General features: G+C 65.8%; 2 protein-coding genes across 2 annotated transcripts; both read left to right on the top strand.

Moving 5' to 3' along the window:
- The first annotated feature begins 217 nt into the window (after positions 1 to 217).
- CCDC9 (coiled-coil domain containing 9) lies at positions 218 to 9,073 on the top strand. The gene is given in 16 exon segments (XM_073321585.1): positions 218 to 253; positions 1,030 to 1,060; positions 1,475 to 1,579; positions 2,198 to 2,344; positions 2,727 to 2,993; positions 4,008 to 4,091; positions 4,311 to 4,424; positions 4,426 to 4,488; positions 4,730 to 4,917; positions 5,094 to 5,146; positions 5,609 to 5,720; positions 6,171 to 6,249; positions 6,505 to 6,910; positions 7,150 to 7,338; positions 7,624 to 7,703; positions 8,280 to 9,073. Coding segments are annotated over 15 exon segments (1,908 nt in total). The 5' UTR covers positions 218 to 253; positions 1,030 to 1,057; the 3' UTR covers positions 8,298 to 9,073.
- A 4,228-nt stretch (positions 9,074 to 13,301) lies between these two features.
- INAFM1 (InaF motif containing 1) lies at positions 13,302 to 14,394 on the top strand. The gene has a single exon (XM_073321367.1). The coding sequence runs from the start codon at positions 13,442 to 13,444 to the stop codon at positions 13,844 to 13,846; it is 405 nt and encodes a 134-aa protein (XP_073177468.1). The 5' UTR covers positions 13,302 to 13,441; the 3' UTR covers positions 13,847 to 14,394.
- Positions 14,395 to 14,914: the final 520 nt, after the last annotated feature.

Below are 14,914 nucleotides of genomic sequence, written 5' to 3'. Positions count from 1 at the left end.
CGGGGCGGAGAGGCCCCTGTCTCTGGCTGGGGGGCTGGGTAACCCCCGGCTGCTGTCGGGTCCAGCCCCCCTGACCGAGCCGGGCCGCGGGCGGGGATTGGGGGCGTGGCTCAGACCCGCCAATTGCGGCGGGCCCACACCCTGACGGGCTGTCGTGGCCCTTTTAAGGCCCCCCCCACGCCCAAGGAAGCGGATGTGGGGCCAGCCACGTGGGGGAGTGGGAGGAGCGCGGTGGCGGGAGCGGCGGGGACAGGTGGGGCGGGCGGGGGGCTCCGGGGTTGGGGGGCGGGGCTGGTGAGGGGGTCCGGGGTGGGGGGCTGGGGGGGATTTGGGGGGGGATAAGCGGGTCTGGTGAGGGGGTCCGGGGTGGGGGGTGGGGGGGATTTGGGGGGGGGTAAGTGGGGCTGGTGGAGGGGTCCGGGGTGGGGGGTGGGGGAGGATTTGGGGGGCAGGGTTCGTGGAGGGTTTGGGAAGTGAGTGGGGGCTGGGGGGCTTGGTGGAGGGTTGGGGTGCGGGTCTGGTGAGGGGGTCCGGGGTAGGGGGCTGGGGGGGATTTGGGGGGCGGGGATAAGCGGGGCTGGTGGAGGGGGTCCGGGGTGGGGGGTGGGGGAGGATTTGGGGGGCAGGGTTCGTGGAGGGTTTGGGAAGTGAGTGGGGGCTGGGGGGCTTGGTGGAGGGTTGGGGTGCGGGTCTGGTGAGGGGGTCCGGGGTAGGGGGGCTGGGGGGGATTTGGGGGCAGGGGATAAGCGGGGCTGTTGAGGGGGTCCGGGGTAGGGGGCTGGGGGGGATTCGGGGGGCGGGAGGGTAAGTGGGGCTGGTGGAGGGGTCTGGGGTAGGGGGGTGGGGGAGGATTTGGGGAGTGGGGCTGGTGGAAGGTTTGGGAGGTGAGGGGGAGGCTGGGGGTCTCTCCCCGTCGGTCTCTCTTGGCGTGCCCCGGGGCGCCCCCCGGCTCTGTGCAGTGGGGGTCACGGCCTGGCCCTGCCCCACACGGGAGGGGCCAGGCCCAGGACTGACCCCGGTGTCTTTCAGAGCAGAGCCGCCCGGCCCGGCCCAGGAGATGGTGAGTCCGGGGGCGGGGGGAGAACCGGCAGGGCGGGGGGGTGTTGAATTCACAGCTCTGGCTCCACCCTGCACCCCCTCGGTCTGGGGTACCCCAGCAGAGTGTGGGGGTGGAGCAGGAGTCCTGTCCTGGGGGTCACGGTGCTGTTGGCAGCTCCAGGGGTTACTCACAGTTGGGTCGCCCCGGTTGCTCTGACCCAGCCCAGAGTTGGGGGGACCCTCCCCAGCCCGTGTCAGCCCCCTTACAGCCCCCAGTGGCCCCATCCCCTCACCTCCCCAAGGTGCCAGGTATCGCGCTCAAGCCGCGCCCCTCTGGGGGGGTGGGGAGGGATGTGCAGTCCACCTGCCCCCCTTCCGAGTTTGGGGGGGTCCTGCCCCTGTGGGCCCCCCCCAGCTCTCCCCGCTCTCTCCCTAGTCGGCCACGCTGGACCTGAAGTCGAAGGAGGAGAAGGACGCGGAGCTGGACAAGCGCATCGAGGCGCTGCGCAAGAAGAACGAGGCGCTCATCAAGCGCTACCAGGTGAGAGCTGGCCCGGGGGGCCTGCGGGGGGCCGGGCTGGTGCCCCGGGGAGGGCTGGGCAGAGGCGTTAGAGGTAGGAAAGCCCCAGTGAGTTCCCAGCTCCCCCTCCCCTGCGGTGCCAGCCCCCCCCATCCTGGGGCCAGCCCCGGGGTGTCCGATGGGCCCTGGGGAGCCCTGTAATCTGGCTCATGGGACACACAGGCCCAGCAGCAGCTTAGCCCCGGGGACGGTTTATGTAACACCAGGCTGGGGGGGGGGGGCTGGTCCTAGAATCCCTGGGGGCCCCCTAAACAAGGACATGGGGGGAGGGGGTTATTTTTTGTGAAGCGAAGGCATCTGGTGCTGGTGGTTGTGTGGGGGGGGGGGGTGTGTGTGTGGGGGGTCCTGGCCTGATGTCCAGATCTCGGGCAGCAGGGAAGGGGGTCGGTACCAGTCCAGATGGGTGCACTGGAGTGGGGATACCAGGCTCCAGGGGCAAGATGGGATGCATACACTGGGGAGTCCTGGCTTTTTGCTCTGGGGATCGAGGTGGGGGGGGCGGGGAGGTACCAGCCCAGGTGGGCCCCTCACCCCGCACTCGGCCCGGGAGCCCCGTCACGTCCCTGCCGCTCCCCGCAGGAGATCGAAGAGGATCGGAAGAAGGCCGAGCAGGAAGGCATCGCGGTGACGGGCTTGCGCCGGCCGCGCCACTCCGAGGGGGAGCCCGAGAGGAAGCGGGCGGACAAGGACCTCTCCATCACTGTCCAGGTCTTGCTGTCCCCTGGGGTGAGCACTGGGGCTGGCCGAGGGGGACGGGACAGCCGCCAATGCATGGGGGGGGGCAAGGTAGAGTAGCACTGATCAGTGAGGTGGGGAGGCAGGGCTGCTGGGGGGGGAAGGTAGCCACTGATCAAGAGTGGGGGGTGGGTAAACCAGCGGGGGGGGGGCACAGCTGCTGTGGTGGGGGAGAGGGGTGGGGGAGCCAGCAGGGAGGGGCAGGGGGCATGGCTGCTGGGGAGCTGAGGGGTATGGTGATTAGTGTGGGGGGTGAGGAGAACACTAAGTCGGGGTGCTGCAGGGGAGGAGGGTGGGGAGCAGCTGTGGTCGAGCCCTGGTGTTGCACGCCCAGCCCTGGCATCTCACCCTCTGCGTCTCTCCCTCGCCCCAGGAGAAGCGTGTGGTCAGCGACAGGAAGTCCCCCGGCGCGCCCAAGGCCAGCCGTGGCCCCGGTCCCCGGGGTGTGGGGCGGGTCGGCCCGTACCCCTCCAGCCGGTCGCCGCGGGCGGAGCAGCCTGACCTGTCCGTCTGGGAAGGGGCAGGAGGCGGCGGAGGGGATGGGCCATCTCTGGGCGGGCGAGGGCGCAGGCCGCGGGGCCGAGGAGCGGCCGGCGCGGTCACGGCGGCAGGAGAAGGAGGCCCTGACAGGAAATCCAAGGTGCGTCGTGTCTTGCGGACAGTTTGCCAGGCTGGGCCTAGTTCAGCAATAGTGCGTTGCACGTGCATTCACTCTTGCTGCACTAGTGCTGGTGGTGTGTGTTGCTTTCTGCTGGGGCAGGTGCTGTGGAGCAGAGAGGGATGAGGGGGTGAAGGGCTCGTAGCAGGACTCTCCCCCAGGGGGTGGGTTGCAGAGTGGGACATGGGGTCTCTCTGGGGGGCACCAGCTCTGAGCCGTTGGGGAATGGGACACAGAATCGTAGCAATGCCGGGCTGGGAGGGCCATCGAGAGGTCATCGCGTCCAGCCCCCGGTGCTGAGCCAGGGCCAAGGAAACCTAGACCAGCCCTGGCAGGGTTTGTCTGACCCAGTCTCTCAGCCGCCCGGGGAAGCCTGTTCCAGAGCTGAACTCCCCCGAGAGTTCGAAAGCTTTTCCGGATGTACAGTTATTCCCTGTTTTGTAGCTGGGCGTTTGTTTCCGCCCAGCCCCCCCTTCCCAAGAGAAGTGCGAATACTTCACCTGGGTGAATTCAGACCAGTTCTCCAATTGGTCAAGGTCGTTTTGAACCCTAACCCTACCCTCCAAAGTGCTGGCAGCCCCTCCCCTCCAGCCTCCTGGGCCTCATACGCAGACTTGATAAGTGTGCACTCTGTTATCCATGTCACTAAGGAAAATATTGACTGGCCCCGGCGGGACCCCACTGGATCCGCCCTCCTGGTTTGAGAGCAAACCATGGATAAGTCCTCGTAGGGTGCTGTCTCCAACCAGCCAGGCACCCACCTTAGAGTAACTCTATCTAGGCCGCGTTTCCCTGGTTTGTTATGAAACCGCCATGTGGGACAGTGCCAGAAACCTTCCTGAAATCCCAGCATGTCTCGTCTACTGCTTCCCCCTCGCCCGCGCGGTCAGTAACGCTCTGCCGTAGAAAGAAATTCGCTTGAGACAACTCACGCTCTCGCTCTCTCTGCCGGTGTCCCCTGGGCCTGCCGCGGTCTCGCTCCCCTCCCCACGCCAGGAGTGGGAGGAGCGAAGGCGGCAGAATATCGAGAAGATGAACGAGGAGATGGAGAAGATTGCGGAGTATGAGCGGAACCAGCGGGTGAGTGGAGGGCAGGGAGGGGTGGCCAGGTCAGAAACCTCTCTTTCCCCCCCGCCCCGTTTGGCTAGCATTGCTGGGAGGTGCAGGGGGGTGGTGGATTCCCCCCGGGCCTCCAGGCCCCCTGTGCTGGGCCGTCTGCACCACAGCGCCCTCCTTGCCGTGGGGCTGGGCGAGATGGTGGGGGAGCCGTGGCTCCGGGCTGACCTTGCCCCTCTGCAGGACGGGCTGCAGGAGAAGAACCCGGTGCGAAATTTCCTGGATGACCCACGGCGCAGCGGCTCCTTCCAGGAGGCCGACCGCAAGGAGGGGAGCCGGCGGCACGTCCGCAACTGGGGGGGGGGCCGACTTTGACAAGGTCAAGACTGGCATGGAGCGGGAGAAGGAGTGGCACACCCCGGTAAGTACCTGGGGGGAGGGGAGCCGAGGGGGGCCCTGCATGGGGGAGGGCCTTGGGGTGGAGGTCTGTGGGAGGGATAGATGGCATGTGGGGGGTGGGGGTGTATCCCAGCCACCTGCCCCTCTGACCAGGGCCAGCTGGAGCCCCGCAGGGCAGGGGCTTTGCCTGGGTGGGAGTGTGTGGGGCGGGGGTCCTGCCCCACGGCCCTGTGAGCCGCGTGTCTCTCTCCCCCTGCCTGCAGGGCCGCCGGCCAGGCCCCAAGAGCGGGGGGCCGCTGGACATGACGCTGTCCATGACGGGCCGGGAGCGGGCTGAGTACGTGCGCTGGAAGAAGGAGCGGGAGCAGATAGACCAGGAGCGGCTGGCCCGGCATCGCAAGCCCACGGGCCAGTGGTGCCGGGAGTGGGACGCCGAGAAGACGGACACCATGTAGGAGGGCGGCGCAGCGGGATTCCTGGGGCGGGTGGGGAAGGCCCCGGGGCTGCGCTGGGTCGCTTGGGGAGGGTGTCGCGGGGGGCAAATCGGGCCCGGTCTGAGGAGCGGGGGGGCGTGGGGTGGGGAGAGGGGTCGGCCGTGGCTGCACTAACCTGGCACGCGTCTTTCAGGTTTAAGGAGGGTTGTGGCATAGCACCAGAACCGGACCCAGGCGCCAGGCGTGGTAAGTGACCCCAGCAGCACCAGGGCCCGGTGGAGACTGGGGGGGCCTCCCCATGGTGGGGGTATATAGGGGAGGATGTCTGTCTTGGAGGGTGTTTGGTCCCTGTGGGACCTCCCTGGGCCCAGGTGCGAGGCGAGGAAGCGGGGATGGGGGGGTCCCCTGCTGGACAGCATAGCGGTAGTGGGTGGGTGGGGGACACTGTGCCCTGGGGGCAGGACCCCTGTGGGGGGGAGGTCCGTTCCTATGCCCTGGGGCGGACCCACTGGTTCTCCACGGGTTGGACTGGCATTGTGGCCCCGGCAAGGACAGACCCTGGGGTGATCCTGAGGCCTCTGCTCCTGGGAAGCATTGTCCAGCCCTTGCCTGCTTCCCCACCCCAGCCACGGGGGCTGGTCCAGGGGCATCCCTGCTGTGAGCTCCCCTGCCCCCGGACTGTTAACTCCTGCTGCCCTCTCCTCTCAGACGAGAACAAGCGCCCCCCCAGGCCGCCCACCTTCGGGGAGTTCCTGTCCGAGCACCGGGCCGAGCGCAGGAGGAAGGGCCGGGGCCGACCCGCGCCCACCAAGCCCTACAGGTGAGTCCGCCTTTGCCCTGCTGTGTGAGGGACAAGGGCCGGACTCCTGGGTTCCATTCCTGGCTCTGGGCGGAGGGAGTGGGGTCGGGTAAGTTAGAGCGCTGGAGGTGCCGGGGGGCTGGGACTCCTGGGTTCTGTCCCTATTTAAGCCACTAACTCCCTGTGTGACCAAGGGGGAGGGGGGCTCTCACTGCACCCCAGTTTCCCTGGGGCTGGTGTGAACCCCTCCTGGGCTAGTTGGCCCTGTTCGTTGGTGTGTCCTGTCCTGTCCGTCCGTGTCCCCCCTCTCACCCCCCCCCCAGCTTGTGGGGCAGTGGGAGCCCTGGCTGCGCCTCCCCCAGCCAGGGAACAGCCCCCTGGGGGCCAGGCTCTGCAGTGCAAGGTGGGGCAGGTGCTGAATGGGGACTGGCTGGGTTGGGCCCTCCTGATGCCTGTTCCTCCCCCGCCCAGCATGCATGACAACCGGTGGGAGGAGAAGGACGAGGGGCCGGTGGCCAAGGAGCTCGACCCCCGCCGCGAGGAGCCGCAGGTAAGTGGGGGCGGGGGGTCCAGCCATGGCCATTCGGGGAGACCCCACCCTTCCCCTGGTCCTCTTCATAGGTGGCTTGGTCTGCAGCTGTTCCCCATGTCTCCCTACAGCCCCTTGTCTCCTACAGGCCCCACTTCCCCCAGTCCTGTCATGGAGACTCTCACCCTCACGGGATCAGGCCCCGTCCCCTGCCCCCAGCCCTCTGGGTCCCGCTGCCCCTCGCTGTCTGAACGTCTCTGCCCTGCCTTGTGCCAGCAGACGGAGGGACTGGCCCCCCAGCTGCCCCCTGAGCCCCAGCAGCCCCCCGATGAGGATGAGGATCAGTGGGAGGATGTCAGTGAGGAGGATGACGATGAAGGCCATCTCAGCTCGTTGGGCGAGGAGGAGGAGGTGCCCCCCGTGGGAGCCCCGAAAGCCCCGCGGGCTCCGAAGGTTGGGCGGGGCCCAGCCCCCAAGTTGGACATGCCACCACCTGGAGCCCATGGAGGACAGGGCAAAGCCCTCAGCCCCTTCTCCCCAGCTGAGGGCTACCAGCCTGTCTCAGACTGGGGCGAGGAGATGGAGCTGAACTCGCCCCGGGGCAGTGTGGGGGACAGCACCCCGCAGGGCCCCGGCCCCGCCCCCCAGGCACAGGGGGCAGGGCCCCCTGGAGAGGCTGCAGGTAAGAGGCGCTGGCTGGGCCCTGCTGGTGGGAGGGGAGGAGAGCCTGTGTATTGGGGGGCACGTATCGGCCTGGTCTGGCTTGGGGCGTTTGCCCTGTAGGGGCAATGTGGTGGTGTGGGACTTGGGGTGCAGTCCCAGTGGGATGGGGGAGCAGGAGTTAACAGTGGGAAGGGGTCACAGGGCGGGAGTACTGGGGGGGCATCACCCCAGGAAATAATGGCTCCCATCTCCCCGCAGGGCCGAGCCCCCCAGCTGCGGAGCCGGGTGCGTGGGGCACGGCTGAGCCCGTGGAGACTGGACGGCAGGAGGAGCCGGCTCGGGCAGGGGGATCGATGATGCTAGCAGCCCCTGGCAGCACGGAGAGGCGGGAGCTGGCCACCCCCGCAGCTGGGAGCCCTGAGGAGCTGGGGGTTCCTGCGATGCAAGGTGCTGGGGGGGGCAGGGTCTGGAGATGGGGGCTCGGGGCAAGAGCTGGCAGGGGGGAGGGGAGTCTCCCCTTTGGCCTCCGGGGAACCATGGCTGGGCTGGTGGCAGAGTGGGCGGGCTGGGCTGGGCGCTGGGCTCACCCCCCGGGGCGCTGGGCTGACCCCCCGGGGCGCGGGGCTCACCCCCAGCCAGGAGGGAACCATGTGCTCCTGGGCTGGGGTGATGGGGTGGGGGTGGGTTTGCCCGCGGCCCCGGCTGCTGACGCTCTCTCCCTCCCGTCCCCAGGAGCCGCGGAGACCCTGAGCCAGCCGGAGCCGGAGCCGGAGCCAGCACTGGGTGTGGTGCAAATCCCAGGCGTGGAGCCGGTGTGTTTCCGTAAGACCTCGTCCTTGCCCACTGGCCGCTAGCGGGACTCGCCCCTTCTCTCTGTCCCTCTGCTTCTTCGCGGCCCCCGCTGGCCGGGGTGCTCCCGCTGCGGATTGACCCGCCTGCCGTGCTGGGCCCAGACAGGGAACGGCTCGCTCTGTCACGGGGATAGGCAGATCCCCAACAGGGAAACCGGCCGCAGCCTGTCCCGGGGCTGCTGCGCGTTCCTGTCCTGGGGCTGGTGGCTGTGCCAGGCCCCTTCGTGCCTCTGACGGGGCAGCTAACCCGGGCCCTGAGTCTGCTGGCAGCGGGGTGGTGGGAGATTGACTTCGGGGGAGCAGGCTGGGGTCTGGTCTGAGGACATGGCAAAGCAGCAGCTGCCGCTGGGCCACCAAGGGGCGAGCAACTTTAGCCGCTGGGCCTCCCACCTGGGAGCTCTCCACTGCGGTCCGTACTGCAGCATCTGCTGGGGTGTGGGGTGATATGTCTGTCAGCCGCACTGACCGAATCCATGGCCAGGATTTGAACTCACAGCACTGTCTGTCTCTGTCTCTCTCTCTCTCCCCATTTGACAGGATAATGGAGAGCCCTGATGCCCCAGAGCCACCCTCCCACCCCCCCGACATGAGGCCAGGCGGCTCCCTCTATGACTTCCACAGAGCGGTAGAGCCTCTTTCCAGAGCCGTGCGGGCAGGATGTGCTTTGAGGCTCAGCTGTCTGGGTTAACCTCCCTGGGGATACAGGGCTGGGTGGGTGTGTGGGTGGCCTGGAGGGTTTATTCTGGTGGGAATTGCATGGTGGGTGAGGAGGTTGTTCCAGTAACCGGCACTAAACGTCTGGGATCCGACGTGCATCTGTCCGCAATGAACCTCCCCTGCTGGTGTCTGGGACGGCTGCCCCTGGCTCACCCTGCCCCCCTAGCTCCGAAGTCCAAATGAGGGTTGTGTTTTAACCGGGGGCATGTGTGTGGTCCCCAGCCATGGCTAGCCCTGTCCAAGCACAACTAGCCAATGTCTCCTGTGCTGGGAGGGCTGGAGCCAGCCGCGCTTTGCCCCTTCTCAGCTGTAACCATTGCAAGGGGCTGTTCTTGGGCTGGCTGAATGTGTCCCCATCTTTCTGGTCTGCGCTCCTGAGGAGCCGGTTCCACCCACTGCTGTGCAGACCGTGAACCCTTTCCACAGGGGGTAGAACTCCCCCACCCTGCTCGCTGGGGGCAGGAGCCTCGGGCGAGAGGTGTCTTCACTCCCCGGTGCTGCCCTGGGATGCTTGGTTGTCCTGCCCAGGTCTCCCGCGGTGTCCGGCCGCTTTCGATCATGTAAAAGCAATGCCAATGTACTGGACTTTCTTACAATAAAACCTTCACCAAGCCGCTGGGCCTGGCTGCGTCAGGTCCTTCCTGGGGGAAGGGGTTGGGGTGGCAGCTCGGGTGATGTGTGCCCAGCACAGCTCTGAGAATGCAGCTTGAAGGGGTGGGGGCGTGTGACTTGACAAATCTCTTAATGGGGCAGCCTGCGCTCCTGGGCACGGCCGTGGGCATGGGCAGCCTTGGAGGTGGCCCTTCACTTGGGCACATGCTCCCTGTGGAATCCGTCTGGGCGTAGCCAGCAGGGCTGTCCTTTTGAGACAGAAATCTGGGCAGCTGGTGCTTTCTGTACCTGTTAAACGCGGGGCCCTGGCCAGATTCCAGCATTGCTAATTAACCCCCTATCCTAAGCCACCCTCCTGCAGAACGTTTAAAGGGGCTGTGGCTCCATCTCAGGGAAGGGTGCAGCCGTTACGGCTTCCACCCCAGAGAAAGCTGCAGTACCGTGGGTGATCTCTGGGTAAAGCCCCGGAGGCTCCCTGGGGCGACGGGCGCTGGGTAAATGTAGCTGGATTGGTGGAACCAGCAGGAGCACTGGAGTAACGTGTGTGGGCGGCTGCCACCTGCCAGACCCCCCTGCTAAACCTGGTTTCAAATCCGTTAATAGGTTTAATCTCCTGGACGTCCGCCCCTACAGTGGGGACCAGAGGAGCTCAGCCGGCTGGGTGCAGAGCTGGCCCTCGCTCCCGTCTAACACAGCCAAGCCTCTCTCCCCAGCACAGTTCGGCTCACGGGTGCTCGGGAGGCACTGCAGCCGGTCTGGGTGCTCAGATCGCTCAGCTCCTGGTGAGGCGGGAGCAGTCGCTCTTCGTCCAAGGGGAGGATTGTGGTTCCCTGGAAGCTACAAAGGGACCTCACAAAACTGGGTGACCAGGCAACAAAATAGCAGATGAAATTTAATGTTGCTAAATGAAAAGTGATGCACCTTGGAAAACATCATCCCACCTCTACTTACAGGACGGGGTCTGAATTAGCTGTTACCATTCCAGAGAGATCTCGGAGTCACTCAGAGTCACGGTTCTCTGAACACACCCGGTCAATGTGCGGCGGCGGCCAAAAAAGCGAACAGAGTATTAGGCATCATTAAGAAAGGGGGAGATAAGGCAGAAAATATCATGTTGCCTCTGTATCAATCCATAGTACGGCAGTGTCTTGAATACTGCGTGTGGATGTGGTCACCCCATGTAGCGGGCGGTCACCCTGTTCTGGCCCTGAAGAGGTTAAAAGCCAGCCCTTGGAGCCAATCGGGGTCTGGGCCCTATAAAAGAGTGGGCCCTATAAAAGAGCGGCAGGGCCAGAAGGCAGTCAGTCTCTCTCTGGCTTTGGAGAGAGATGGACCTGGCTGCCAGAAGCGGGGGCGGGGACAGAACAGTGCTGGAGAAGGGGCAGGCTGAGCTGGGGAGCTCAGCCTGGCGGCCTCTCAGGCTGCAGCCTGACAGGAAGGCCTAGGGAGGGTCTGGGGCAGCAGGCCCAAACCCCCCTTGCCAATGACGAGTGGCCCTCATGAAGGGCAGTTTGCCCCAGAGAAAGAGGACTAGAGGATGACTGGCAGTAGCCACTGAGGCAAGGTGGGCATGGGGGAGGGGGTTCCCTGGAGAAGGGAGACCCAGAGTGTAGGGTGCTGCTGTGAGCAGGACCCCAAGGGAAAGGGGGTGCCAGGGTCTGGGAGGGACACAGAGGCCTGAGGCAGGTGAGATGCTGGTCAGCAGGGGGTGCTCCAAGGCTGAGAAGAGCTAATTCCCAGACTGACTAGCAGGAGGTGCCATGGTGGTGAGTGCTGAATCTGCTACGCCCCATCTCAAAAAAGGTAGATTAGAATTGGAAAAGGTTCAGAAAAGGGCAACAACAACGATCGGGGGCTGGAATGGCTGCTGCATGAGGAGAGATGAATAAGACGGGGACTTCTCAGCTTGGAAAAGAGACGACCGGGGGTGGGGATAGGGTCGAGGTCTGTAAAATCATGACCGGTGTGGAGAAAGTCAATCAGGAAGTGTTGTTTACGCCTCGTAACACAAGAACTAGGGGTCACCAAATGAAATTAATGGGCAGCGGGTTTAAAACAAACCAAAGGAAGCATTTCTTCACACAACGCACAGTCAACCTGTGGAACTCCTTGCCAGAGGATGTTGTGAAGGCCAAGACTATCAACAGGGTTCAAAAAAGAACTAGATAAGTTCATGGAGGATAGGTCCATCAATGGCTATTAGCCAGGCTGGGCAGGGATGGTGTCCCTAGCCTCTGTTTGCCAGAAGCTGGGAATGGGCGACGGGATGGATCACTGGGTGATTCCCTGTTCTCTTCATTGCCTCTCGGGCACCTGGCACTGGCTGCTGTTGGCAGACAGGACACTGGGCTAGACGGACCTTTGGTCGGAGCCGGTCTGCTGCAGGCCCTGGCTTTCCATGTACAGAGCACACCTGCCATGAGCCCTTGGCCATGGACACAGCACAGCTCTCGGAGGCTAATGCGATCCCTGCCCAGGCTGCGGGCACCACATGGCCCCGCCCTGCCCCTCTGGAGCCAGCGTGTTTCTTAGCTGTAGTGGGGACAGGGAGGTGTTAGAAATCCAGGAAAGCTGGCTTCCTTAAGACCACAAGGACAGGGCAGGTACAGATGCCTCTCTGCGAGCAGCCGTTCAGGCCCCAGACATGTCTCTCAAACGGGTGCAGGCTGGAGCGTTCATTGCAACGATTAAGGCTGTGATTCTTTCATGGAGGTCGTGGAAGTCACGGATTCCGTGACTTTTGGTGACTTCCGCAGTGGCTGGTGCAGCTGACTTCAGGGCCAGCTACTCAGGCGACCCACGGGCCACAGTCAGCAACACCAGCCACTACTGGAATGACCTGGAGCCAGCTGCTCCAGTGGTCCCTGGGGCCAGCTGCACCAGCCACTGCTCGGGACACTCTGGGCAACTGGCTCTGGGGACTGCCCAAGCAGCAGTCCTGGGGGCAGCCTCGGGGAGCGCCAGAACAGTGGTCCTAGGGGTGCCCTGGGGACCGTCCGAGCAGCAGGGGTCCTGGGGCAGCTGGAGCAGTGGCACCAGGGGTGCCCGGAGAGCAGTCCCGGGAGCAGCAGCTGTGGGGCAGTCAACCCCCAGCACTGGAGCAGTGGGGCCCCAGAAGTAGAGGTTTAGATGGGTATCTTTGGTAAAACTCCTGGACAGGTCACAAGCAATAAATAAAAATTCACTATCTGTGACCTGTCCAGGACTTTTACCCCAAATGCCCGTGACTACATCTTAGCCTTAGCACTAATGCATGGAGCTCCCTGCGCTGACTGGGTTACGGCACGGAGCTGGGTTCTGTTCCCACCTCTGCCACAGCGCTGCTGGAGGACCTTAGGCAAATCCCTTCTCCCTGTGCCTTAGCTCCCCAGCTGTGAAAGGGATCAACTGCGGTGAGGGACACCGGTCAGGCAGAGCCCTGGAGCTCCCAGCCACTGCCAGCGGGTGATGCCCGGAAGGGGGGAGGCCCCTGCTGTGCCGTGGTAGCCCCTGGAAGGTGCAGTGGGGCCAGGCACTGCGCCTACACTAGGCCCAGAGTCACTCCCTGTCCCCTGCCATGCAGCCCCCCTGCTGCTGCTGGGATTCTCCAGGGAGGATTGGCCGCGTCATTGGGGTCCCTGGAGCCAGGCGTGTGGAGCTCCCCTGCCAAGGGGATGGCGCACCCGTGTGGAGCCTGCCCAGCGTGGGATTCGGGGCCAGAAGGGTGACAGGGATGTTGCTGCAGGTGGCAGGTGCTGACTGGTCAGGGATGGGGGTGCGGGCGAGGGTCCCCAGGTGCCCCAGAGCCGCGCTCTCTTCTCCAGCCCAAGCCCCCTGCCCTGGGGTGGGGTGGAGAGGCACCTGTGCCGGGAGGGGGGTGGGGAAGAGGGTCCTTGGAGCCCCCAGAGCTCAGGGGGTGCTTCCTATTCCTGGGGGCTGCATAGGTGTCCCTCCCTTCTTTGCTCTGCAGCCAGGCGCGGGCAGATTCCTTGGAGGCTGAGAATGGGAAATTCTCTGAGACTAGGTGCAGGCTCTGCAGTCAAAGAGATACCCCCACTCCCACAGCATTAAGGGGGGCAGAGCTCTGTCTCCTGGGGACCGGATGGGGTGGTGAGCCGGCAGGGCGCCGAGGGGAGGGGGCTGGTCTGGGCCCTGCCGCCGTGGGGGCAGTCTGGGTGGGAGAGGCTGGCATGGCGCAGGGGGGCCGGGGCCGGCCCAGCGCGGGGGGCGGGTCTGGCACGGGGCGGGTCCGGGTCCGGCACGGGAGTGGGGGCGGGGGAGAGGCGAGGCTGCCCAAAGCGGGCAGGGCTCGGACGGGGCCGGCAGGACAGGAGTTTCGCGGGCGCCCCGGGCCGCGCCAGCCTCCCCCGTGCGCCCTGGGCGCAGCCGGCATGAAGCAGCGGGAGGGAGACGGGCCCGGGCAGCCGGTGCCCCCCAGCTACGCCGGGGATCGGCCGCGGGGGGGCGGGAAGCTGCTGCTGGGGGGGGGCCGGGCCCCCCCGCGCTGGCTGCGCGTCGCCACCGTCTGCGCCTATTTCCTCTGCGTCTCGCTGGCCGCGCTGCTCCTGGTGATTTACTACGGGCTGGTGTGGGCGCCGCGGGGCCCCGGCGCGGAGAACGGCACCGCGCCCGGCCCGCAGGCCCCGCGGCTCTGCAACCTCAGCGGGCCCGGGCAGCGGCTGCAGGCGGCGGCGGCGGCCCCGGGGGGCGGCCCGCGGCCCGCGCAGGGGGAGAGGCGAGGGCAGCAGGGCCCCGCGGGGCGCACGGGCTGGAGAGGCCGCGACTGGACCCACTGAGGCGCCGGAGGATGGAGCCGCCCCTAGCCGTGGGACCGAGCCGGGGCAGGAGGCAGCAGCCCCCCCGGCGGGATGAGACCAGGACGGAGCCGGGGCCCGCGGCCTGGGCGCAAAGGGCTCCCCACGCATCGGCGGCCGCAGGAGCCGGACGGTGGAAGCCCCAAAGCGCAGAGACGGCGGGGGGCAGGTGTCCCCCCACTTCCGGGAGAGGCGCCCAGAAAAGTCCAAACAGCCTCAGGGGGCGGCCAAGGTCAGGCCCGGGAGAGGCGCAGCTGGGGCGGGGCCGCGTGTGGACTGGCTGAGCCGGGAGAAGGGCCTGGAGGCTCCCGGGGGGGCAGGAGGCTAACCTAGCAGCATAGCCCCCCCGCCCCCAAGGCACCGTGTGCTGGCGCCGGCAGCCTGGGGTGCTTTGGGTGTCAAGGCCATAATGGACTCAGACTCCCAGGGCCACCGGTCTGTGGGGCCTGGACTGCGGGCCTTGGGCTCAGCAAATCCTGTATCCTCCTCTCTGTCTGTCTGTCTGTCTAATAAACCACTCGCTGCTCCTGCCCAGCCTGTGTCCTGCGCCGTGCCATTAAACTTACCCATGGGTAGGGGGCATGGGAGCAGGGGGCGGGGTGGGGGTGGAATTGCAGGGAGCAGGGTGAGGGGTGGGAATTGCAGGGGGGGTTGCAGGAAACAGGGGGAGGGGTGGGAGTTGCAGGGGGAGGGAGAGACCGTGTCACTTTAGCCCATTCCCATCTGTGGGAGTCGTCGCATCCAGACTGGCAGTCAGCAGATACCCTCCAGTCTCCCATATTCCATACAGCATCGCACCCCCCATGCAAAATTGATGCAGAAAGGGGTGTCCCTGGGCACTGCTGAAGGCTTCACAGGAATTTTCATTCAGTATTGTGACGGGTTGGGTCACAGAAACCCCTTTGGGGCTGCCACCTGGTGTGCCTAGACTATGTCTGAGCCTGTTTTCCCTGCCAGCTTGGGACCTCAGTGCCCTGCCTGGTTTGAGCCAGACACGCTAGCCTGCTGCAACCCAGACCCAGGCCTGAACTACGTCCCCTGCAAGCTTAA

The sequence above is a fragment of the Lepidochelys kempii genome, chromosome 23 (assembly GCF_965140265.1).
Source record: "Lepidochelys kempii isolate rLepKem1 chromosome 23, rLepKem1.hap2, whole genome shotgun sequence".
NCBI lineage: Eukaryota > Metazoa > Chordata > Testudines > Cheloniidae > Lepidochelys > Lepidochelys kempii.
Note: the sequence above shows the minus strand (reverse complement) of the source record. Positions and strands in the feature narration are given on the sequence as shown.

Coding starts and splice junctions, on each gene's coding strand:
- INAFM1 (XM_073321367.1), top strand. CDS start 13,442: ATGAAGCAGCGGGAGGGAGACGGGCCCGGGCAGCCGGTGCCCCCCAGC.